The following is a 27,326-nucleotide window of genomic DNA, read 5'->3' on the forward strand; positions in this document are numbered from 1 at the left end:
CCCCATTTCCATTCTCAATTTTATTGCACTCGGCTACTATGCATCCAGCTCCTTCTTACAGGTTATAGTTTGGAATACGACAGAGGAGTGGTTTCCCGTGTTGTCAGTAATGTGACAAATGCCCTAATTGAGACTTAGTTAACGACAAGTTTAACAACCGGCCCCTGAGAAATAAATCAGATTTATTTCATATGTGAAATTGTCTTTTTTTATTTCACTGGGATATAATTGATACTATTCGCAAAGTAACTACAATTTTTAAATAACTCTCGGTATTTGAAGACGGATATTTAGAAAAAAAACAATTTTATGATCTAAAAAAGAGAAATCCCGTCAAACAATTCATACTAATTTTTTATTTACTACCTGAACGTTATCCGATAAGCCATCTTCTTCCTTAGAAATTTGGTTCGAAGCTTCTAAGACATTTTCCATTTCAGCTTCGTTTTCTGTAGGTAACACAGCTAAAACTGTAACAATTTCTTCAATTATCTGTAAGAAAATTACAGAGAAATAAATATTGTAATGGGTAAAAAAAAAAAAAAAAAATTAAAAAAACATATATAATCTGTTAATCAATCAGTTGTATTATTTTTGGTAAAATTTATAGGACTCTTTCATGTGAATAAAAAAGGAAGAAGATGTATCACGTTTTACGTTTTTTTTAATTTTTCATAACGTTCTCTATCTTATATATAAAAAGAAACACCATAAGTTAACCATGTTTACTAGGATGTAATGAATGGACATATTCAGAAATGATTTGTTTTTAATTTGTCATTACGTTCTCTATCTGATTATAAATATATATTGAGCAACACAAATAAAAATAAAAGAAACACCAGAAGTTAACCATATTTACTCGGGTGTTACGGATGGCCATATTTAGAAGTGACACATATCATATTGTTCACGTTACGGTTGTTATAAGATATAAATAAACAAATAAACTGCTTAGAATAGACATTTGCAGAAACTGTCATACACCTACGACTAGGAATACAATTACACATACAAGTAGCATTCATTTTTCAATATTCTCATAGTTAAAATATAACCACTTGATACAAAACAAAGTCTAACACCTATGATGTTTTTCGATAGTTGAACACATTTTTGTTTAAGGCAATATATGTAGTAATGTGTACATATTAATCATTGTACAGGATGCATCGGGTTGGTGTTTATGAACAGTTACTTTTTATTCTTTTTCTTATTCAAAAAAAAATATAAAGATAATACAAATATAACTTTTTTCAAGTGAAAGGACATGACACTTGCAAAAATTTATATTTGTATTACCTTATATTTTTTTTTGAATAAGGAAAATACTTTTGACTTCGTTTTTGGAATCAATAAAAAAGAAACACAACTATACAAAAAAAACACACAATAAAGCTACCAATGAACATCTGTATGTCGAAAATATAATCTAAACTATTTGTCTGTTGTGATGTAAAAATCTAGATGTACTTAAGTAGATGGAATTTCACTAATATTAGAGATAAAAGATGCAAAGGTGTATCAGGCTAGAAAAAGAATACTGTATACTTTGAATAATGAATAATGGATTCAAACGGAATAATTAGAATGCTAGTTTAATTCTCCGATGGGATCTTCCTCTTATTCTATATGAATGTTAATCCAAACAAGATCACAATCCGATAAAGAAAAAAATGTTGTTTACAAAAACAAAAAGCATGACAGAAGATCGGGCCAAAAACAATATAAATGAATAGACCCATCTTACGTGCTCTTTCTCTTCTATCTCTATATGCATATGATGAATTGAATCCATCGTTGCTCCTACAATATTTCCAAATCCCTTCGTATCATTAACAAATTCCTCTGCATTGAAACTAGCTAAAATCCAAGAAAGTTTTATGATAAATTTATATTTTACTTCAAATGTGTCAAATTTTGATTCTTATGCGTTGATATAATAATCTCATCATCGTAGAGAACAAACATAATTACAAGAGGGTAATCATAACTTTTTATTTGCTGCATTTTGTTTATACTTTACTAAAGTCAGATGGGTTGTTTCTCTATTATGTATGTTTGTTTATACTTTTCTAAAGTCAGATGTGTGGTATATCGATTATTTATGTTTGTTTATACTTTTCTAAAGTCAGATGTGTTGTATATCTATTATTTATGTCTGTTTATACTTTTCTAAAGTCAGATGTGTTGTATATCTATTATTTATGTTTGTTTATACTTTTCTAAAGTCAGATGTGTTGTTTATCTATTATTTATGTTTGTTTATACTTTTCTAAAGTCAGATGTGTTGTATATCTATTATTTATGTTTGTTTATACTTTTCTAAAGTCAGATGTGTTGTTTATCTATTATTTATGTTTGTTTATACTTTTCTAAAGTCAGATGGGTCGTTTATCTATTATGTATGTTTATTTATACTTTTCTCTAAAGTCATATATGTTGTATATATCTATTATTTATGTTTGTTTATACTTTTCTAAAGTCAGATGTGTTGTTTATCTATTATTTATGTTTGTTTATACTTTTCTAAAGTCAGATGTGTTGTATCTCTATTATTTATGTTTGTTTATACTTTTCTAAAGTCAGATGTGTTGTTTATCTATTATTTATGTTTGTTTATACTTTTCTAAAGTCAGATGTGTTGTTTATCTATTATGTATGTTTATTTATACTTTTCTCTAAAGTCATATATGTTGTATATATCTATTATTAATGTTTGTTTATACTTTTCTAAAGTCAGTTGTGTTGTAAATATATTATGTATAAAATTGAGAATTGAAATGGGGAATATGTCTAAGTGACAACAACTCGACCACAAAGCAGACAAAAGCCGAAGCCCACCAATGGGTCTTCAATGTAGCGATAAAATCCCGAACCCGGAGGCGTTCTTCAGCTGGCCCCTAAACAAATATATACTATATATATATATCGATAATGGACGTCATACTAAACTCCGAATTATATAAGAAACTAAAATTAAAAATCATACAAGACTTACAAAGGCCAGATGCTCCTGAATTGTGACAGGCGCAAATTTGCGGCGGGGTTAAAATGTTTACATAATTCTGGCTGATGGATCCAAATAACTGTCACGCTAACCAATTATGTCTGTTTGGGTTGCTCACACAATTTTGTCAATAACGAAAATCTTAAAACAGCTATAAGATAAGTTAATGATTTAGTTATCTATTTAACTGGGTTTGATCCACTATTTCTTTTTTTTAAGTGCCTTTACCGAGGCAATATAAAGGAATATAAAGCTTGTTTTCCATTCCTTCAATTAATTGAACATTAAATCGAGCTGTTGATTTTATTAGGTTTTAATAAATATCTCCTTTTCTAAATTCATGTTCGAGTTTGTATTTTTGTTAAAGCATATTTTGTGAACAATATCACCCATAAGATTAAAGCATTTAAAGGAAAACTTCCATAATAAAGCTGTCTATTGAAGGCCATTCCGGTCAGAAATTGCCACAATATAAACATAAGGAGATTATGTATGATAGGACCATGAGAGGGCTGCATAGACTATCAATGTCGTTAAAAACATCCTATATCATGATAATAGCTGTTTATGATTTTTATAAACTTTTTCCACAAACAAGTAGTAATTTCAATGCATTCATCGTCTGGAAACACATAAAGAAGATGTATTGTTTTAATGTTTGTGTTTCTGGACTTCGCAGTTCCTTGATTTATATGTTTATGCAAAACTACCAAAAAATCATTCTACGACAGAACATCAAGATGTAATTCTTCGAATCTTAAGTCATTTGATTCCGCTGAATGCCATCGAAAACATAGCTTACACCTGTTGGGTAAACACATTCTGTGAAATCTTTATGGAATAGCCCAGCCTCGGTTGAAATTATAGAACACCATGGGTACAAAAAAAAACGAAAATATCACTTACGTTAAAGTAAACAATAAAGATGTTTTTTTACCAATGAGCTAACTTTTGTTACTAAAAATAACAAAAATAACAAACTTCCGGGAAAATTCTAAAGTAGTTTCATGACGTCCGGTTCAATTTTTGTTTTGCAGTACCGACGACTTCCAATTTCGCGACACCGGTGGTGAGTGAGCCACTCGCCGTTAATGCATGTTTTATGGGTCATTCAAAGGCATTGTTTTGTATTTTATGTTCATATATTTTTCTTACAAAAACACTTTACTGTCTGATCTAAAAAATAATAAAAATAAAGAATTGAAGTTTAAGACAATCTATTCTTGAATATATTTTAACAATGACCCCAAAGTCCTGTATGATACATAGTATTATCTAACTTTGTACTTCTTTACGCCACAACTTTCTTTACTGTTTTCTTCTTTCATATTTGTACCATTATATAACGTTTGCAATACTAGTATGCATTATTAAACTTAAAATGTTTTTATATTTCTATTCATTTGTTGTCTGGTATAGTAATTAGACATACAACATTACTCTTGATTTTCTACCTCTTTTGCTATAGTAATTACCTTAGGAGATTGTATACTTCGTTTGATAAAAAAGAAGATGTGGTATGATTGCCAATGAGACAACTCTTCACAAGAGACCGAAATGACACAGAAATAAACAACTGTAGGTCACCGTATTGCATTCAACAATGAGCAAAGCCCATATTGCATAGTCAGCTGTAAAAGGTCCCAAAATGAAGATGGGAAACAATTTAAACGAGATAACTAACGGCCTTATTTAAGTACACAAAATGAACGAAACACAAATATGTAACAAATAAACAAAACAATTACACACCTCTTAGCATTTATTAAGAGTTCACTATCATTATTGATTTACAATAAAAATCATTTCATGTATATAATTTTATAGTGCATGAAAAATAGAAGTTAAAACAAAAATCAACTGATTTTCCATAAGACGAGAAGTTGTGAGTATGTTCTAAATGACAGGTAAGTTTTATCCGAATTCGACCTCACAATACAAGCACTTTAATTTAACTTATATCAACTAACTTTGGTAGAGCTCGGATAATGTGAACAGAGTATGAGTCTATACAGGACTAAGTGTAGATACTGAATACGTACCGTCGTTACAAGTATTATCATCGGCGTCATAATGCATCATTGCTGGCATTTCACAATGGCACACACTGGACGAACAAAGCAAAGGAGGATAACAACTTATATTTCTAACCACTGTCGAACAAGGGTCAAGGTATCTACCAGCTGTAATCAAAACCTTTATATCAGCTATGTGTAAAGCAGACATTTATAGTTCTTAATGTTTTGCACTATTTCAATAAGTTTGTTAGGATTAATAAATATAACTATTCATTGTTTCCAGAATACGTATTAAACTTTTCGCCAATGCGCCCGTAATAGGGAGCATGATAATGACGAAATAAGTGAAACTGCAAACTTCTGCTCACTGATGATACCCCTTCCCGCCCAGGATGTTGTAAAGTGATGAATCTGAAAACGCATCACACAGTTAAGCTGACTATTATAAACCCTGAAACCAACTTTTAGAAATCCATATATTGCAGTTCCTGAGAATAAAAATGTCAAAACTTTTCAACTTCGCTATCGTGTGTAAAATTATACAAGTGTTCGGTAAACAGGAAGATCTTGAGTGATGACTCTGAGAACGCATCACATGGTAATGATGACTTCCGAAAGTTGTTTAGTAATAAATCTGAAAATGCGTCACACGGAAAAGTTTACTTATGTCCATTTTGTAATTAAATTTCAGGAATCCTTATGATATAGTTCCTGAGAAAGTTGCGACAAAAAAACTGGCTGATAACGGATGGATTGACAGATGGACGTATGGATTGACGGACAGACTGATGTAAAACAGTATACCCAATATTTTTAAAGAAGGGTTATTAGAACAATAAACAGTTGTATTATATAAGTGACATTTTTATCTAAATATTTATGTTTTGTAATCAATGCAGAACCAAACTTTTAATTTAAAGATATTAGATGTGGTAAGAGACGACACCCAACTGAACACCCTATAACAACTATACGAATTTAAAAAAGAAAGACAACAACCTAATTTATGCGTAACACAATGAATGAAAAATAAAAATAAAAGAAAGCAACCAAAACCTACCACTTTATTACAGGCTGCTTTCAGTACACATAGAAAAGATTGAGAGTCAAGAATTTCATTAAGAGTCTGATAAAAGCATCATCTTCTGACAATATGCCGTACTTACTATATTTTTATGTCTAACTGATTTGAAGATAGTTAAATAATAATGTTTTTAAATTTTGCTAAAAATTAAATCACAAAAATATTGAACCCTGAGGTAAATTCAAAACGGAAAGTCCCTATCAAATGGCAAAAGCAAATGACAAAACACACCAAACTGACAGAAAAAACGTAAATGATTGCATTCTATCTTAAGGAAGTATACCTTGGCAAACGGTAATAACTCTAGAAATCAGATGTTTATCATGTTCATGTTTACCAATTTTAATCACCGTTTCCCTTAGTAACGCATTTAGTTCTGATTAGAGTTGTATCCATCAATATAGTTCTACCACTCGATGACACAAATAAATGTCCGAACTACTTTATAGCATCTGTCCGCCATCTTGAAAATTTCTGCCATTTTGGATTCATAGCCTTAATTGACCACAATATAAATGTTTACCCTTGTATTATTGTGCAAAGTTTCATGCTTTTAGCTTCGAAACCTAAATTCTTTTAAATCTATGCACTAATTTATACAAAAACTGACTTTAAGGTAACTTACTTTCATTACAAATATGTACATTTGGGTTATAATACTGGGTGGTATTACAACCACAAACACCACTCACACAAATCATATTGCTGTGACAATTTGAACCATATTCTGATGTTTGACACGGTTCTTTGTATTTTGCTCCTATAAATGAATACATGTTACTTTGTTAGTCTTGTATGATTTTTTATTTTAAATTCTTCAGTATATTTCGGAGTTAAGTATGTCGTCCGTTATCACTAAACTAGTAAACAGTTTTGTTAAGGGGCCAGCTTAAGCACGCCTCCAAGTCAGGAGTTTCCCGCTGCATTAAAGACCCGTTGGTGGCATTCGAGTGTTGTCTCTATGACACATTCCCCATTTCAATTCTCAATTTTACGAAACATACATGTTATAACATGATATGAAAAATGAGAAGAAGAGGGATAATCAATAAAATAATTTTCGGTAAATACACAGTATTTCTCACAATGTTTTTGAATGTGTTGTTAACCATACCTGCCAACCCTCCGTTTGGAGCAGCTAAATAAAGTTAGAACGCGAAAACGGTAATTTCATCATATTTTCCATTTACAAAGGGACATAGTTCGTAAACAGAGAAGTGGACGACCACCGAATTCAAAGTTGTATGTGTTTGGTTGTATTATATAAATCATCATTGCTTTAAGTTTCATACTAATAGAAATGACCGGTGTATTGACAAACGAACCTTTCTCAATGAACAAACTGAATAGAAGCGTTTAAAATACTACTAAAACAAGCACGGAAGAGCTGCTACTTGTGAAAAAGGATCTGCTTACCTTCCGGAAGCATTTGATCTTATTGGGTTTTTTTTCGGGTTGATTTTTTCTAATTTTTTTTTTATTGCCAAATTTATATTGTTCAGCTGGTTTTATTTTTGTACAGTGAGGTTAGCTTCTATGTAATGTTAAGTTTTTGCCTTGGGATTTTCCAATTTATCTTATGAATTTGAAAGTCCTCTGTCCAATTACTAAGTAGGATAAATTGTATTCATGCTATGATTAGTAGCGCACAAGGCAACTTTAAGTATACAAAGGGATTTCGTAAAAATTAGGTGACGTATGTAATGTTAAGTAAATAGTTAGTGAAAAGTGGCAAATCCTTGACATCAGTTATTACAAAGTGTATTGCAAAAATTAATAAATATTTGATACAAATCCAATTATGAGTATCATGTAGACGCAAGTCTTGGGAACTAATAAGCCTGGTTGATTAAATGAGTTTTCTTACTTCTAAAGATATTGCTGGAGAAGCCATTTTGAGATACAGTATATACAGAACTAAGTCAAAAACATAAATTATATATCAGATAGTGTCTCTTATTTTATTTTATCTAACTTAGATGAAAATTGTATATCATGAATACGTACTTGTTTTACAACTTTTATCATCGTAAACGTAAAACTGCAAGGCGGGAATATCACAATCACAAATATCAGAAACACAAACCATATTATTGTAACATGTGGAATCTCCAACTAGTGTTGAGCAATTTTCATTGTATGTTCTTTCTAAAAAATATATTTAATTATTATATGTAATACATTTAAAGGATGTTCTCTGCTCAGTTTCAAAATATATAATTTTTCATTAAACTAGTTTGTACTGTTAGGGAATACGAGGAATAAAAAAAGCATAAAAAAAAAAAATACATGACTCAATGTGTTTGTTTTTGAGATATTAGCCATTGGAATTTTGGCGGGAAAATTTTCTCTCTTGATTTTTCATAGCTTTATCATTGACCAGTTAAAGTTCTCAAAGACTATAAAAAAGCAATTAAATTCTATAAGACTTTAACAAATGACTTATAATTACACCTGTGAAAGATTTATAAAAAGAAAAATGAGGGTTCATGGGGAAATTTTTTAAAGGCATTTAAATGAGAAAAACCAGAAGATTCCGAAAATCTGACAAAAATTCAAAAACATGACAAGCAGACGTCCTTAAGAACAACAAACAAAGCTGTGTCCTTTTAAGACTATAACTCCACTGTTCGTTGTTATAGGGAAGGTTGGGATCCTGCTCACATGTTTATAGTCCAGTCAAGCTAGCATAAATTTGACCCTAACCCGAAAGTAATTGCAACAGAAGATTTTTAAGTTTTAATCTTTAGCATTATACTCCAAATATACACAGAAAAAGTCCCATAAAATCTAACTTGAGGAAGATTAAAAAAGTCACCATTTAAAATTCCTAAGGAGATTAGCATTGAAAAGGGAGATAACTCTTGCAAAAAAAGGCAGAAATATCAATAAAAATTGATACAAAATTATAACTTAACCGCTTCTATACATCAGAATTTATTGATTCTTGATTTTTTAGCTGTGTTTAGAGTATAACAAACAACTCCAAAGGTGTTTTCATATATTTTATCAAGCTATAATCTAGATTTCGTAATTCATTAATTGACCATTCGTTGAATTTTTCAACATGTCAAAGTAAAGAATTTGAAATTTAATTAAGCATGTATTCTTCTTTTTGTGGTTTAAAGTTTCTTTAGACAAGTAAGTTGCTGACTTTTTTCACATTTTTCCCAAATTTTCACATTATTTTTTAAAAAGGTTACAAAGCTTCATATTTGCAATTTCTTTAATAAAAAATAAAACTATCCATAACACTTCGGTTTTGTACATTTCATGAGCAGAAGATTAAATAATTTAGTCAATTACAAACTTATAACCCCATAAAAGTATCATACTCTACATTAATTTCAAGAAAAACAACCAAAAACTGACCAAAAAAGACACATTTTTGCAAGACTAATCTCCCCTTCCAATGTTAATTTCCATAGGAAATTTAAAATGCTGATTTTTAGTTTTCCTCAAGTTATATTTTATAGGACTTTTTTTCTGTGAATATAAAGGGCATAATGCTATAGATTAGAACTAAAACATTTTCTGTTGCAATTAGTCTGAGGTTAAATCTTAGTTTAACTGGACTATTAACCCTGCCACTGTCTCAATGTTTGTGTTTGTCCCAATTCAGGCGATTGTAATTTAGTGATTGTTGTTTGTGGATGTGCTACATATTTGAATTTCGTTAATTTTTTTGTTACATAAATTAGGCCGGTAGTTTTGTAGTTTGATTTTTTTTTTACATTTGTCATTTCGGGGCCTTTCATAGCTGACATTGCAGTATAGGCTTTGCTCATTATTGAAGGCCGTGCGGTGACCTATAGTGGTTAATTTCTGTGTCGTTTTGTCTTTTGTAGAGAATTATCTTATTGGAAATCATACCACATCTTCTATTTTATATTAATAAATTTAATTCATGCAGATTATTTAATTACTAAAACTTTCTTATCTTGCACTTTTTCATGCGGAAGGAATTTATGAGTAAACAGTTTAGGTCATTGACACAATTAGATTGATATTTTTTATGTTTTTATTTTTTGGTAACATTATGTGTCGGTTGGGAGAATTTCATTACAATAGGATAAACAGAATTGTATTTGAAGAATTTCCACCGTCAACTGTGCATATGACGGTCGCAAATATCTGTTTTACTGGCTCAGCTTAGCGTCGTCAGTTAAACTACATTTGCGACCGTCAAATTCATAATTGAAGATTACAACTCTTCAAATACAGTGCTGTTATTCTTTACTTATCAGGTTAGATAGTACAATACAAATGTTAAAATAGAAACATTTCAAAATATTCAAAGTTATTGAACCACGGCTGAAGGTACAGGGCCAAAAAATCTCCATGAAATTTGCCATTGTTGAATACAACCGCATACCGAAAATCATTTATCTACCACCAGTGGTCCTCTGAAATCTGACCTAATTACATCTTCAAACATGCTAAATAAGCAAGTACCAAGGCAAATAGACCACGACTGAAGTTCCACGGCAAAATTCTCTCCGTGGAAATAAGATGTGCCAATTACAATACAACCATGACAACTGCATACCAAATATCATTAGTGTAAACATATTTTATTATTAACTAAATTGAGGTAAATTAGTGTATACAAATAGGCATTTACATAATAATACAAGTGAATAATTAATAGGATCCAGAAACAAGCTCTTAGATTATAATAATCCATTTACAAATATCATTGACCTTCCACATTACGAGTGGAGCCACATAAGCTACCCTAATAAAACAACTAATACATAGTTATGAATTAAGCAAATGTTTCACGAATCATCAGACCATGACTGGGTCAAATAGTTCCATGGAAATGAGATGCAAAAAAGATAATAATACAACTTAGCATTGACCTTCAACTAGTGGTTCCCCATAAAGAAAACAAATTAATACATATCAACTAAGCAATAGTTTTAAAGGTAAATATGCAATTGACCTTCAAATAAACGATACAACACATCCAATTAATTTTTAATTCAAAGTTCAGGAAATATATAGACCGCATTTATCCTATTTAATTAGCGATACAACAAAAATAACCAAGTCAGATTCATGCATGATTTATTTCTAGAAAGTGACATTGAGAATCCGTTCAGAAAAAAATTAGAACGACAAAGGAGATTATTTCTGCTTCCTCATTATAAACTTTCTATGCATTTTTATGAAGCATTTTTCCAACAGCGCCTGTCTATATGAGTAAAGTTCTTCTAGTTAATACAATATTAACAGAGTGTTTATGTTCTAACATGTTGGTTTTTTTTTTGGATGAATGGTTGCTTCTTACACTTTTATTGGGCGCCTTCGAGCTGGTTTAATGTTATTGAACATTTATTTCACAGATGACCACATGTATCATGAATATGTTCCTACTGTCTTAACCTAACTCCCGTTCTTTTCTATTCTATTTGACATTAACTTTTATTATTTCACTAGCATCATGACAGGTGCTACACGTGGGAGAGGATCTGCATACATTTAAGGGGCATCTGATCTCATCCCAGGGTTTTATTTTGCTTTCCTCTTGTTTTGGGGATTTTTGTATTGTAATGTCTTTAGTCCCTTAGTTGCGCTTTTGTAGAGTCAGTTTTATCTCCAATGTTTCGTTTTCCCCTAGGATTTCAAGTTTGTCTAATGAATCTTAAAGTCCTTTGGCAAATAACTGAGTTGGATAAGTTATACTAAAGGTTGTGGTTAGTATTTATTACTAAATTAATATGGCTTATGTTCATATATACTGCATTCGTGTAATGATGAGTTTTGCACAAGGCAATGCTACCTATACAAAAGCGTAATGTAAACAATAGGTAAGTTAGTGTCGACGCTAGTTGCCTTGTAAACGAATAGCGCCATATTCTTGATATAAGTAATTACAATATGCATTGCAAATTTAAAAAAACGAATCTTTAATTCAAGCTCATGTAATGAGTCTTATACAGGCGAAACGGCCGTCTAGTGAATAAAAAATCCTGTTTTTATGAGTTTTCTTTCTTCGGCAGATAAATCTGTAGAAGCAATATAGAGATACAGTGAACGAAGATATAAATAAAATTGATGAAAAAGATCAATTATATAACATATATTGTTTATTAAGTTTGTTTTGTACGATTTAGATTACAAATAAATAACATAAATACGTACTTGCTTTACAACTTTTATCATAAGGATCGTTATACTGTATGGCGGGAATCTCACAATCACAAACATCAGAAACACAAACCATATTATTGAAACATGTGGTATCTCCAACTAGTGTTGAGCAATTCTCGTTGTATGTATATACTAAAAAAATATTCTAAATTGTGTAATACATTTTAAACTTCTAACAACAAGACTGTGGACTTTTATACATGTTTTAAATAGGAATAAGTCAACTATATTACAATTTATTATAGTACAATCATATTCAAATAGCAAAAATAAAAATCACAAAAAATACTGAACTCCGATGAAAATTAAAAACGGTAAGTCCCTAATGGAACAGCAAAATCAAATGATAACACACATCAAACGAATAGGCAAAAATTGTCATATTCCTGACTTGTAACAGGCATTTTTAAATGTAGAAAATGGTGGATTAAACCTGATTTTATTAGCGCTAAAACTCTTACTTGCATGACAGTCGCATCAAATTCCATGATATTTACAACGATGCGTTAACAAAATACAAGTAATAGGAAAATTTTTCAAAATACAGGTACAATAGTCATGACGGTATAACAACCTCAAAACAAATAGATATTTAAAAAAAAGCACAAAAAGCGTATATCAAATTTAACAATAACATTCATTGCTTACTTATCGCTAATATTATATTTTAGATAAAAAAAAATGAAATCTTTGAAGTCATGTGACTACATTTACATCAACTCTTAGTGTAAAGTCGCGTGTTTCACTTCAGAAAATGTAAACGTCACACAGAAAGGAATATAAAATAATTTTGTCGTATAAAGTATTTTCAAAATTATAATTTCACATGGGGAAAGGTGATACAAACGGTTAAAAATTCAAAATTTTTGTCAGAACTAATTTCATAAAAAAGACCGAGATTTAAAATTATCCAGAAGTTCTTTATATTTTTTTAAGAATTCACATATGATTAATACCACTTCGCAAGAAAAATAACTGTGTCGTTCAAAGTATTTTCAAAATCATAATAGACCAATAACATAATGGCATTATAATAGAACAATAACATAGTGGGGGATCATGTATGCTATATTCAAAGTTATTAAACAATAAGGTACAGGGCCGAAGAATCGCAGCGGTAATGAAACTTGTCATTGTTAATTCAACTGCCTACCATAACATCATTGACCAACCACTTTGGAGCTGATTTAATGTTATTGTACATTTATATTATAAATGACCTCGTATATTTTTCAACTGACTTAACCTTATCTAATCTAATTTGACATTATTGAATTATAACTACAAAAGCATCATGACAGATGCTATATGTCGAAGAGGATCTGCTTTCCTTTCAGGAGCATTTCAGTTCATCCCAAGTACTTTAATTTTATTTTCTTTTAGGGGGATTTGCACGGTTAAGTCAGACTCTTTAGTTTTTTTTGTGGTTTGTTTATTGCATCGTTTCGTTTTTGTCCAAGGGTAACAACTTTGTCTATAGATTTTGAAAGTCCTCTGGCCTAAACTGAGTTGATTAAGTTATCTTTAAGGTAGTTTTTTGTATTTAGCTCTTAATTGACAAGGCTTGTGTTCATATACACTGCATTCATGTACTGATGAGTTGTGCACACAGCAACTCTACATGTACAAAGGCGTCACGAATACAATAAGTAACATTAGTGTCGACCTTAGTTACCTTGTAAATGAATATCCTTGACATAAATGAATTAATTACAATGTTTATTGCCAATTTGTAGTAACACACTTTAATATATGATTCATACTCATTTAATGAGTTTTATGCAGAAGAAACGCCCGTCTGGCGAACCAATAATCCTGGATTATTTAATGAGTTTTCTTTCTTCGACAGATAGTTATGAAGAAGCAATTAGGAGATACAGTCTTTACAGAAATAAATTAATGATTAAAAAGATAATTTATATAACATATATTGTTGCCAAAGTTTGTTTTATCCAATTTAGATTACAATTATATACCATGAAAACGTACTTGCTTTACAACTTTTATCATAGGGATCATGATACTGCATGGCGGGAATCTCACAATCACAAATACCAGACACACAAACCATGTTATTATAACATGATGCATCTCAAACTGGTGTAGGGCAATTCTCGTTGTATGTACTTTCTAAAAAATATACTAAATTGTTACATGTAATACATTTTAAACTTCTAATTACAATACTGTGGACCTTTTATACTTTTTATAATATGACTAGGTAAGCCATATTATCATTTAAACATGTAAGCTAGACAAAATATTCAAAGTTTTTGAACAATTAGGTACAGGACCAAACAATCTCAATGAAATGAGACTTGTCATTGTCAATTCGACATCCTTCCAAAAATCATCGACCTATCAATAGTGGTTTCCTACCTTCGAGCTTGTTTAATGTTGTTGCACATTTATTACGAACTGTCTCAACCTTATTCCGGATCTCATTTATTTATTTGGCATTAATGAAATATAACTTCATAAGCATCAGACCAGGTGCTCCACAGGGAAGTGGACCTGCTTACCTTTTAGGAGCATCTGATCTTATCCCAGTGTTTTTTTTTCATTTTTTTTAGGGGGGGGGGGGAAGAGGAAGAAGTATTTGTATTGAAAAGTCTTATGTCTTTTTTAGTTTTGTTTTGTACAATGAAGTTAGTTTTTTCTGCATTGTTTAATTTTGTCCAGGGATTTCATTTTTGTCTCATGAATTTGACAGTTCTAAGTCCAATAACTGAGTAGGTTATCCTGAATCTTTTATTTTTGATTCAAACTCAATTTAAGGGTCTTTTGAAAAAAACGCACGTCTAGCAAACCAATACTCTTTTCTTATTTAGGGGATACTCAACACTATACCCCCAACAAAGCAATGTCGTTAAAGTTTTTTTTGTTTTTCTCTCATTATACACTAGGCCAAGAAACATCTTTTTAAAAAGATTTGGCAACTTAAATATGGCATCTTTTACATGCTAGTATCGGCCAAAAGTGGAAGTTTCAGAAACAAGCGTAAAGAGGTATATATGTTGATGAATTTTAACCATATGTTCCGCATGGCGCTGCTTGATACGACCGCAGAGGTCAAAACCTGAACAGTCGGGGCAAGAATGTTGACATATTTTTGGGTGAAAAGCACTTTTGCAGGCTATGACTTTAATGCAGTTCTGAATAATTTTTTGTTAAAAAGTACACACTAATCAAGCTTTAATCAGCCATGCAACAATATACACACATTCTGACATATCAACATATGCCATGCACATTGAATAAATAATCGACATGAAGTTACATAAAATTGTTTTTAAAATATAGTTTCTATTGAAGCGCAGTATACGTAGTTAACTACTCCACAGAATATTTTATTTTCGTTAATTTAATACTTGGTCTCTCCTTGAAAAAGTACACGAGATGATAAAATAAAAAAGAGTGTAACCGATTTTTGTGTTTGAGATACGAGCAAAACCTCACTTTAAGCATGAGACGCCAAAAATACCTAGGATACACATGGAAAAGCTTAAAACTCAGCAGATAGCTTACATGATCCAGATTTTAAATTTATTGGTCTACATATTCAAAAAAAGACAATTCAAACCAGAACGACAAAACCATTGATGCAAAGAACCACGGCTGCTGATTGATGAAATATAACTGACTGTGCAAGATCCTTATGTACAATCAAAGTCGTTTACCCTAGAATTTGTTAGTATTCTGCAGAGGTTATGAAATTATATACAACTTGTTTTTAGTTAAAAGCAAATCAGTCTTAAAATGCTGCTGTATCAAAAAAGAGTCTTTAGTCTTAGTTGCATGCTCTTTTTCTTATTTGTTAGTGGTATTGAACTACATGTCTAACAGGTACTGCGAGTATTCTTAGATCAGTACTTAAAGTTTTTTGTTGCTTGGATAAACAAGTACCCGGCCACGTCCACTCTGAGTTTTTGTCAGATATATTTCTATTTTTATCCATCTATAAGTTAACCTTTCTCAACTAATTTTGATAGTTCGCTTTTATGTTGTATTGTTACACCACTGTCCCAGGTAAGGAGAGGGTTGGGATCCCGCTAACATGTTTAACTCCATCACATTCAATATGTATGTGCCTGTCCCAAGTCAGGAGCCTGTAATTCAGTGATTGTCGTTTGTTGATGTGTTTCATATTTTTTTTTTTTTATTCATATTTTGTACATAAATTAGGCCGTTAGTTTTTTCGTTTGAATTGTGTAACATTTTTCATTTTGGAGCCTTTTAGTGAGCTGACTTTGCGGTTTGGGCTTTCTTTGCTCATTGTTGAAGGGCACACGGTTACCTACATCTGTTTATTTCTGTTTTGGTATTTAGTGAGGAGTTGTCTTATTGGAAATCATACCACATCTTCTTTTTCTATCATATACACCATTCATTGTTTTATTAGATTTTTTAAATCTAATTTAGAATACAATTATAAACATTGAATACGTACTTGCTTTACAACTTTTATCATAAAGATCGTGATACTGCATGGCGGGAATCTCACAATCACAAATATCAGAAACACAAACCATATTATTGTAACATGTGGAATCTCCAATAAGTGTAGAGCAATTCTCTTTGTACTTGCTTACTAAAAATATACCAAATTGTTTAATCCTTATTTTAAATCAATTATTTACAAATCTTTATTTTTTTAATGCTACCTAACGTAACAGTACCCAAATTGCACCGAGTACCCAAATTGCACCTATTTAGCAAAAATAGCAGCGGAAATCTTACAAGATTTCTTAGAGACTAAACAATTGGTATTTTTATGATTTGATACTATGCACATCTTTCAACATAGGTAAAACTATTTAGACATGCACAAAACATTCACAGTATTTATCAACATATGAAGTGTTTACTGAAAAGGCAAAATGTTCTGAAACGTCGCCATGCGACGTCATCAAAACGTCATCTTTTTAAAATGAGCAAATACAATATGTTACAAGTATCCATTTAAAAAAAAAAATGAAGAGTAAGCATGGTCTAATATCCAATAGTTCAAAATATTTGAAGAAATTAAACAAAAGCTCTGTTATTAGACCTTTGACGATGCGAAATTAAGCATGGATGCAATTTGGGTACTCCTTATTTCAGAATCATTGATGGTTTGGAGGTCAGTTTAGACCAATTTTTCTATGATTCCATATGGATTAAAAATCAAATTGGTGTACCTATGTAATAAAGAAGGATACGGCTACAAAATAAACACAGAATGGACATTTTTGTCTGTATCATTAAAAAACGTAGGTGAAAAAACTGTCAAAATAGGTGCAATTTGGGTACCGTCACGTTAAAGATTAGATTACCTAAGCTGTATTTAGAAATATTTGGTCCTCTATGCTCTTCAACTTCGAACTTGAATTTGCCTTATTTACATTTTCTTTTTTGATCGTCATTGATGAGTCTTTTATACGAAAGCGCGTCTTTGGCAATTATAAAAAATGCTATCGATATTTTAAGACTTTTCGATAAATTGACAATGTAAATCATATTTTCATATAATCATGTCAGATAGTACAACACAAATATTGAAGCAGCAATACTTGATCATGTAATGTATGCAAAGTATTCAAAGTAATTGAACATTAAGGTACAGGGTCAAACAATATCAATGGAAATAAGATTTGCTATTGTTAATATAACTGTATACCAACAAATCATTGACAAACCTCTAGTGGTTATCAGAGAACTTATTTTATTACAACCTCAACGTGTGAACTAAACAAGTGTAAAAGCCTATATATTATAATGGAAGGGAATGTGCCTAATAACTCCGTGAATAAAAGATGTGTAAATGATTATACAACTGCTTATAAAATATCATTGACCTTTTTAAACACAAATGGTTCTCCGTATACTTATCTATTCAAAAACTAATACATGTAAACTAAGCAATTGTTTCACAAGTCAACAGACAATGACTGAGTAGGCAGAAATAAGTTCTGCCAATGCTAATAGAACTTCATAAAAAATAGCATTGACCAACTCCAAGTAGATTCCCATAAACTAGTTTAATCACAAATGGATTAATGTCAACCAAGCAAATGTTTCACAAGTCAATATGCCATGATTGAGTGCGGAGGGCAAAACAATCTCCATGGAAATGAGATGTGCCAAAGCTAAAACAGCTGAATACTAAATATAATTCAACTTCCATTAACGATCCCCCATAACCGACCTGATGAAAAACTAATACAACGAACAAAACACTTGTGAACAACACTAACAAACGATAATAATTGAACAGGACTGGTTCCACTTTGGACTGGTGCAACAAATGCAGCGGGTTTAAATGTTTTAACAGGCAACAATATTTACCCTAACCAGCTTAACATAAGCAAATGGCTTTTAAATAAAGTTACGGACACAGGTAAACTTGAATATTATAATTTTGTTGTTAGGAGTACAGAATATTTTTTTGCAAATTACATGTGTTGTTCAATACCTTTAATTCTGGTATTTTCAATGAGTCTTTACTTCTTTGACAGATGTTTCTGGAGTAGCCATTTTAAGATACAGTCGATACAGAAATACATTTAAATGATAAAATTATATGTCATATATAATAATTACTTATTGTATTTTTTAAGATTACCATCATATACCATAAATACGTACTTGCTTTACAACTTTTATCATAAGGATCGTGATACTGCATGGCGGGAATCTCACAATCACAAATATCAGAAACACACACCATATTATTGAAACATGTGGAATCCCCAATAAGTGTAGAGCAATTCTCTTTGTATGTACTCTCTAAAAAATATACTAAGTTGTTATGACATTATGTTACATATTTTAACTTTCAACAACAATGATGTGGACCTTTTAAGACTATTCTATAATATTAGTACGTAAATCATATTATCATGTTTAATAAAAAAACTAAAAATGTTCAAATAGCAACACTTAAAAATCATGTATTTTAAATGTCATTTCCAGAGTTGAATGACATTTAACTGTAGGCTGATTCCCAAAATTATTGTTTCTTTTCTATAAACATAAATATGGAAAATAACTTGTTCCTTCCGGTTTTAAAATTGTCAATTCTGGTTTCATTTGATAGTTTACTTGAGACTGATTCCAAAAATATATGGTTCTATTTACTTTTACATAAAAAAGTACCAAAGCAATAGCTACATCAGGTCTACAAGGTGTAACTTCTGCTTTCATTTTAAGGTCATATGGCTTGCAACTTAATGCAAAAAGTCCCTAAGTTTCATCGTGCTTACACATTTTAAAAGTAAAAGTATAGGTCAAAATCTAGAACATAAAATTTTCTTATGACCTTTAGCAATTTCAAGGTCATCAACCAGAGAAATCAAATCAAAAGACTCTAGATCTGTATTAAAATTGGTTTACTTAATAAAGTATATTACTATATGCATAATTCTAAATAAAGGATGGGCTAAAACTCAAATTAAAGTCTATTCACCTCTTTCACCAAATGTATGTGTTATAACATTTTGCAACTAACAATTTAGTCAAAATTATTTGACGATATCTTATGTGGTTTGTGCAAAGAAAAGCAAATAAGCCAAAACAATACTTAGGAACATGATCATGACTTTTTTTTTACAAGGATCTCAATTCAAAAGATTATAGGCCTCTATCACTTATTGTTAACAAGCTACAACTACATTTTCTCATTGAAAAAACAAAAGGGTAAATAACTACCATATGAAGTCTCCGGGCTGCTTCGCTCAAAAATATTTTTAAGATCGTGAGGATATAACGAGCAACTTGGTGAAATAATTTTCTCGTAATCTTTAACGGTTGCGGAGAAGATATATACGCAAGAAAAACAAAGTTTAGGGAAATAACTCTTACAATAAAAATAGTCAATCTTAACAGGATAAATTTCAAAATCGAAACAAGTGTTCAATACCAAACGCAAAAAATGTAAGAGACATTTTGCATAACAAAAAAGCTACGTCAGAAGAAACAATCGTTCAGAGAACAATTAAAGGTGTTTCTACCAGAAACATGTTATTTGATATGAAAATAGTAAAAATTGGTTTAATTTTCATTTCCAGTGTCAAATGATAGCTTATTTTACGCTGATACCAAAAATATATGGTTCTAAACAATGTTTTTTTTTAATAAGGGAGATCATTTGTAGCTTCTTGTTTGAAAATGTTACTTCCGTTATTATCTAAATGTTTTTTCTTTTACTAGACACTGATACCAAAAAGAACCTGGTTCTGTATACTTTTATATCAAATATGTACAAAAATAGGTACTTCCAGTTTGCACAAGGTTTATTTCGGTTACATTTTCCAAGGTTAAATGCCTTGAAACCTAATGCAAAAAGTCCCATGGCTTTATCATGCATACACATGAGGTAAAAGCAAAGGTCAAAATCTAGAACGTCAAACTAAGATTTGCCCTGGAATTCAACTTTAAGGACATAAACCAAATTAAGGACCTCAAATGAAAAGATCTCAGGTCTTAATTATACTTAATGAGTTATATCACCATCCGCATATTTTTAATACAAGAGGGAAGAAAACTATAATCTAATATAAGTGTACCCTTAAAACCAAATGGATATATGTGTAACGACAAGTTGCAACTAACAATTAAGTAAAAATATGGTGTAGATGTTTTATACGGTGTTTGAAAAGTGGTAAAAACAAGCCAAAATCCAAATTAAGAAATAACCTTGACCTTTGACCTTGATCTAACTTTCTTTTTTTAGACCAAGGACCTGAAATCAAATAGGGTTGTATCACTTACGTTTTACCAATGACGATTACATTTTTAAAAATTTTCATAGAGAAGGGAAAATAACTCTCTTATGGAGTTTCCCGACCTCTTTAGTCAAATCATTCTCAAGATCCTGAGGATATAACGAGCAAATTGGTGACATAAATTTGTCATAATCTTTTACGGTTGAGGAGGAGATGTGTACACAAGAAAAACAGTGTTTGGGGGATAACTCTTACAATGAAAGGTTTAAGGCTTAACAGGGTCAATCACAAATCTAAGCTACATCTTGCGAAAAAAAAACGCTGATTCCACAAACAACTCATAGACACTGATACCAAAAACATCTGGTTCTATAAATGTTTTGATTAATTAAGTACAAAGAATCTATTTCCGGTTTACCAAACTGAGACTAAATTCAAAAACATAAAACATGGTTAGATTCAGCTTATTTATGAACTCCAAGAATTCGAGAATAAAACCCCATTGAAATTGGTCAAGAAATAAGCAATATATACAACGTATACGAAAAGTATTGTTTTTGGCCCCTAATTTCTAAACAATTCAGATCAGAAAACATAATGCCCCTGTACTATTGTGGGTAGAGAAATCATTCTATCGTATTTTCCTGTCGACAGGCATATCTAAATAGTATGTACTTATTATCTACAGTTTCATGAAATTATGTTGTGTGGTTTCTGAGGTGTTGCGATGACAAACAGTTGCAGTAGTGTATTTTAGCCAAAATTCTAGGATCAAATGGGGCATAACTCCTTGAAAAAAATTGAATCGTAATTTCCTGCCTATATGCACATGTACATAGTATGTCCTCATTATCTACAAACAATCATGAAATTCTGTTTGTGGTTTCTGAGGTGTTGCGATGACAAACAGTTGCAGTAGTATATTTTAGCCAAAATTCTAGCATCAAATGGGACATAATTCCTTAAAAAGAAATTGAATAGTAATTTCCTGCCGATATGCACATGTGCATAGTATGTCCTTTTTATCTATTCCAGAGAAGTTGCGATGGTAAGATCAGGACTGACTGCTGACGGATTGACGGACGGGCGGACGGACTTACAGGTGAAAATCGTTATTTTCTCCGCATACTGTTGAGTTGTGAATACTTAGATTGATCTAGGACACAATATAAATTAGAAACCAATTGTTCAGAGAATAATTGAAGGTCTTTCCACTTAAAAAAATCTTTGACAAGAAGCTAGTTACTTTATACTGATGCGATGAATATATAGTTTCGATAGACATAAGTGAAAAGAGGGAGATAATGTGTTACTTCTGGTGAAGTAAATGTCACTTCCATTCTCATATGAAAGCTTCTTTCACAAAGATTCCAATAATATATAGTTTCTATATACTTTTGCCTGTAAACCAGGAGATAATTTACCTTTTTCTGGTTTATCGAAAGTGAATTCTAGTCTTAAGTGATAAGTTTCACAAGGAAGCTATTAAACAAAGAGTTCCAAGTGGTGAAGTAGAAATCATTCCTTCGTAAATTTTACGGACGTCATGACGATAGTCTAATTCGGTAGGTCACATTCGTGAAAGGAAAGGGGATTATAGTTACGACGTAAGGAACATAACCGATATCATTTGTGAAACGGTTATTCCATAACGGTCAACCAAGCATAAACTATACGATACAATATGAGAAATATTTTAGCGACCTATTGCTAAACAAATGTTTATTGCAAACCATACGAAATTAAAAGGCGTATTACGTTAACTAGGCGTAAGTGGTAGTTACGTGTCTAGATGCAGACGTAAGGGAGCAGGAAACGTAATTTTGTAGTCCTTATGGGCGTAGAAAAAGTGGTAAACCTGGCATAAATTGAAAAAGCAAGGCGTAAATTTTCTAACGGGCGTAAAAGTGTTGGTATGGTGTAAATAAAAATACCAATAATGCTTTGTTTAAAGGGTCATGGGATTTTTTTCTTCTTCAAAATTTGGCTCCTTGGTTTTAGTTTGCAAGAGTTGGACTTATGGCAGCTTCATATATTCAGGGATAATTACAGTGGAGATCACATCTATCCTCTCATTAAATTTGTCAGAATCTGTCAGGAGAACTGTTCTTGGACAGTACGTAGAAATGTCAGCCTAAGACATTTTAGTCAGTTCTAGCTAGAACAGTTCTAACCTAGAACTGATTTGGTCAGTTCTACCTAGAACTGATTTGGACAGTTCTACCTAGACACTGATCCGGACAGTTCTACCCTAGAACAGTTCTAGACAGTTCTAGCTAGAACTGATTCTGACAGTTCTACCCTAGAACAGTTTTAGACAGTTCTAGCAAGAACTAACTAAATCTTATTATCTAATTATTTTTTGAATTGTTTTACATTTTTCAGTCCGGGAGTCAGGATGGCTCGTTATCACATAACAAAATTATCTGACCTCATTAACCAAATGTAATAACTTGTTTCCCAATCCACAAATGTGATATATGTTTACGAGTAGTTTTTCATACCTCGGACGGACCTGTTTACCAAAAATCTTTTCAACGCATCAATCTAAACTGGCATTATTTGCTCTTTCGTTCTATATATGAATATGAATCTATATAGCTGCACAGTACTTCAGTTATAATTTTAAGTCAAGAAGGACTGTAATATACAAGTTACAGCAATATTGGAAAATAATTTTGTTCGCATCAATTTATAGTGCAAGCATGCATGGGTGGATCCAGGTCATTTTAAAATGGTAAAAGAAGGGGGGGGTCCAACTATATGCTCCCATTCAAATGTATTGATCGTCAAAAAAAGGGGGTTCTCACCACTGGAAACCCCTCGCCCTTCCCCCTGGATCCGCAATCTTTTTTTATTCAAAATATTGAATCATAAACAAATATCAGTAGTTTTCATACTTCAGACTGAGTCGTGTAATAAAATCTTTTGACCGCATCAACCAAAACTTAACATATTTGCTTTTTTTTATGTAAATCTATATAGCTGCACAGTAATTCAGTTATAATTTTAGGTCAAGAGGGACTGTAGGTATATATAAATAACTGCAATATTGGAAATCAATGACCACAATTATTTTCTCGCATCAATTGAGAGTGCCAGCATTTCCTATTTTTATTCAAAATATAGCATCAGAAACAAATATTATTAGTTTTCATACCTCAGACTGACTCATGTAACAAAATTATTTGTCTGCATCAATCAAAACTGACCATATTTGACAGCATCAACCAAAACTGACCATATTTGACCGCACCAACCAAAACTGACCATATTTGCTCTTTTTTTATGTAACTCTTATAATCGCATAGTAAATCTGTAATATTTTTATGTAAGGATGGATTGTATAATTCAAATGGTAGAAATATTGGAACACAATGCTGCCTAATTTCGTTTGCATCAATTTAGAGTGCCATGATGTCCTCTTTTTATTCAAAATATTGCATCATAAAAAAATATCAGTAGTTTTCATAACTGACTGGTATACCTAAATTATTTGACCGCATCAACCAAAACTGACCATATTTTCACTTTATTTTGTACATGATGTAAATCTTAATAGCCACAAAGTAAATCACTTATATTTTTATATCAGGATGGATTGTTTAATATAAATGAAAGCAATATTAGAAAACAAAATTATGCTCGCATCAGTTTATAGTGCTACATGTAGCATGTTCTCTTTTTAATCAAAATTTTGAATCGTAAACTAATTACAGTAGTTTTGATATCTCAGACTGACTCATATAACAAAATTATTTGTCCGCATCAACCAAAACTGACCATATTTGACAGCATCAACCAAAACTGACCATATGTGACAGCATCAACTGACCATTATTACACTTTATTATGTAAATCTTAAATATATATAGCTGCATAGTAAATCACTTATAGTTACCTATCACGATGGATGTATAATTCAAATGCCAGTAATATTGGAACACATTGGCTACACAAAAATTTCCACATCAATTCAAAGAACCAGCAAGTCCTCTTTTTATTCAAAATATTGAATTGTAATTAAATTTCAATAGTTTCGATATATCAGACTGAGTCGTTTTAACAAAATTATGTAGAACTGTTCTACAGTCCTGACTGATATAGTCAGTTCTGATGACAGTTCTACGGTTAGAATTGATACAGACAGTTCTACCTAGAACAGTTTTAGACAGTTCTACGCTAGAACTGATCCTGACACTTCGACCTATAACTGATTTAGTCAGTTCTACCTAGAACTGATTCTGACATTTCTACTTAGAACAGTTCTAGGGTAAAACTGTTCTAGGTAGAACTGTTTTAGGTAGAACTGTTCTAGGACAGGTTAGAACAGTTCTATGACAGATTATTCTGACAGTTCTAATGAGAGGTTAGAAGTGATCTCCACTGTAACTTGTTTAGTGCTTTTTAGGAAGAATTTCAAATTGGAATTATGGAATCAAATTGTCATTAATGAAAATTGTAAAATAAAATGAAAGTAGTATACATGGTAAATAATAATTATGTAAATATGACTAAGTTATTTAATTTTGTACATGTTCTATCAGAAATTTTGAAATCGAAAAACATTTTGCCTTGAATAATAACATAAATATCTTTTACCTTAGGTTTAATTGCAGTATTATCATTTATATTTTAGTTCAAAAGGCAATAATTTTCAAGACAAAAATGCTACTTTTATTTAAAGAAAAATTATTTGTCATAAGTCTTATTTGAAGACCCAGTGTCTGTCTAAAATGAACTTATTTATATATTAGCTTCTTCAATGGTAAATATTTCAAGTTTTTTGTCAAATATTGAGAAATAAAAGCAACAGACAGTACAAAAGTTTTGTATGAAATACACAAAAATACACAGCTAGGCTTATACACTGATCTAAAATAAGTGTAGAATTATGTAAGGATACTACGCCTGGTTCATTTATTGATCAGGCATTCTCACTTGCATATTACGCCTGTTTTTTTGTGGACCAGGCGTTCTCATTTAAATATTACGCCTAATTTAACGCCTGGTTTCCGCCTCAGTTCCGTTTGGTTTACGCGTGGTTGACGCCTGGTTTCCGTGTCATATACGGGCGTCACACTTCGTACAGGAAGAAAAAGATACGGCGGAAAAAAAATAATAAGAAAGAAGGTCTTTCCACCCATAAAGATCAGTTTTGATATAGAACTATGAAAATTCAGTTTGAAATATCATATCCAGCGTCAAATGATAACTTATTGTACACTGATTCTAAAAATATATGGTTTCTATACATTTATTTCTAAATAAGGGAGATAAATTATTACTTCCGGCTTGAAATATGTCACTTCCGGTATAAACTGTCATTTCTGGTTTTATTTGATATTTTACTTGATACCGATTCCAAAAGTATCTGGTTCTATATACTTTTACATAAAATAAGTACATAAAATTGCTACTTCCGGTTTACACCAGGACACTTTCGGTTGGCTTTTCCATCGTCAAGTGGCTTGCAATGTAATGCAAAAAGTCCCATGGCTTTATCATGTATACATATGAGGTAACATCAAAGGTGAATATCTAGAACACCAATTTTACCTATGACCTTGAGTTCAATTTCAAGGTCAAAAATCAAGAGCTTCAAATCAAAAGACCATAGGTCTTAGTTATCTATGGTTAATGAGTTATATCACTATGTGCATAATGTTTAAAATAAGAGGGGAGAAAACTCAAATTAAATGTTTTTGTGTTAAGACATGTCGCAACTTACATTTTAGTAAAAAAAAGTCGATATCTTATACGTTTTTTAAAAATAAGTAAAAATCAAAATTTAAACTATGACCTTGACCTCTGACCTTGAACTCTTTTTTTTACGGTTACGGAGGAGATGCAGTCACAAGGACACAGTGTTCGGGGAGATAACTCCTACTAAGGAAAGTGTTTATTTACGAAGGGTAAATTTCAAAGGGGCATAATCTGTTCGAAAGCATATACCAAATATCTAAACGACATATTGTGAAACAAACATTTATCGCCAGAAAAAAATTAGGTGGAAGAAAATAAAAAGATAATGAGAACAAATACAATAGGTCTTTCCACAGAAAAGTGGAACCTAACAAAGGATGTAACAAGTCAAAATGACAACCGAAACATAGGACACATGGCTTTTAAAGTTACGTACACCGGTAAATTTAGATATAATAATTTTGTTGTTGAGAGTACCAAACATATTTTACAAATAAATGAATACGTACTTGCTTTACAACTTTTATCATAGTGATCGTGATACTGCATGGCGGGAATCTCACAGTCGCAATTTCCAAGAAAACAAACCATATTATTGTAACATGTGGAATCTCCAACTCGTCTTGGGCAAGGCTCAGTGTATG

The 27,326-nt window shown here is 31.3% G+C and overlaps 1 protein-coding gene across 1 annotated transcript; it reads right to left on the minus strand.

Moving 5' to 3' along the window:
* Positions 1 to 366: 366 nt before the first annotated feature.
* LOC139506056 (prion-like-(Q/N-rich) domain-bearing protein 25) lies at positions 367 to 27,326 on the minus strand (the record flags this gene model as incomplete). The annotated part of the gene is made up of 10 exons (XM_071295339.1): positions 27,192 to 27,326; positions 18,899 to 19,039; positions 16,722 to 16,862; positions 14,261 to 14,401; positions 12,263 to 12,403; positions 8,120 to 8,260; positions 6,738 to 6,872; positions 5,053 to 5,193; positions 1,751 to 1,863; positions 367 to 492 (listed from the first exon to the last, which is right to left on the minus strand). Coding segments are annotated over exons 4-10 (879 nt in total), but the record flags the coding sequence as incomplete, so codon positions are not given.

This window comes from Mytilus edulis, unplaced genomic scaffold, assembly GCF_963676685.1.
Source record: "Mytilus edulis unplaced genomic scaffold, xbMytEdul2.2 SCAFFOLD_650, whole genome shotgun sequence".
Classification (NCBI taxonomy): domain Eukaryota; kingdom Metazoa; phylum Mollusca; class Bivalvia; order Mytilida; family Mytilidae; genus Mytilus; species Mytilus edulis.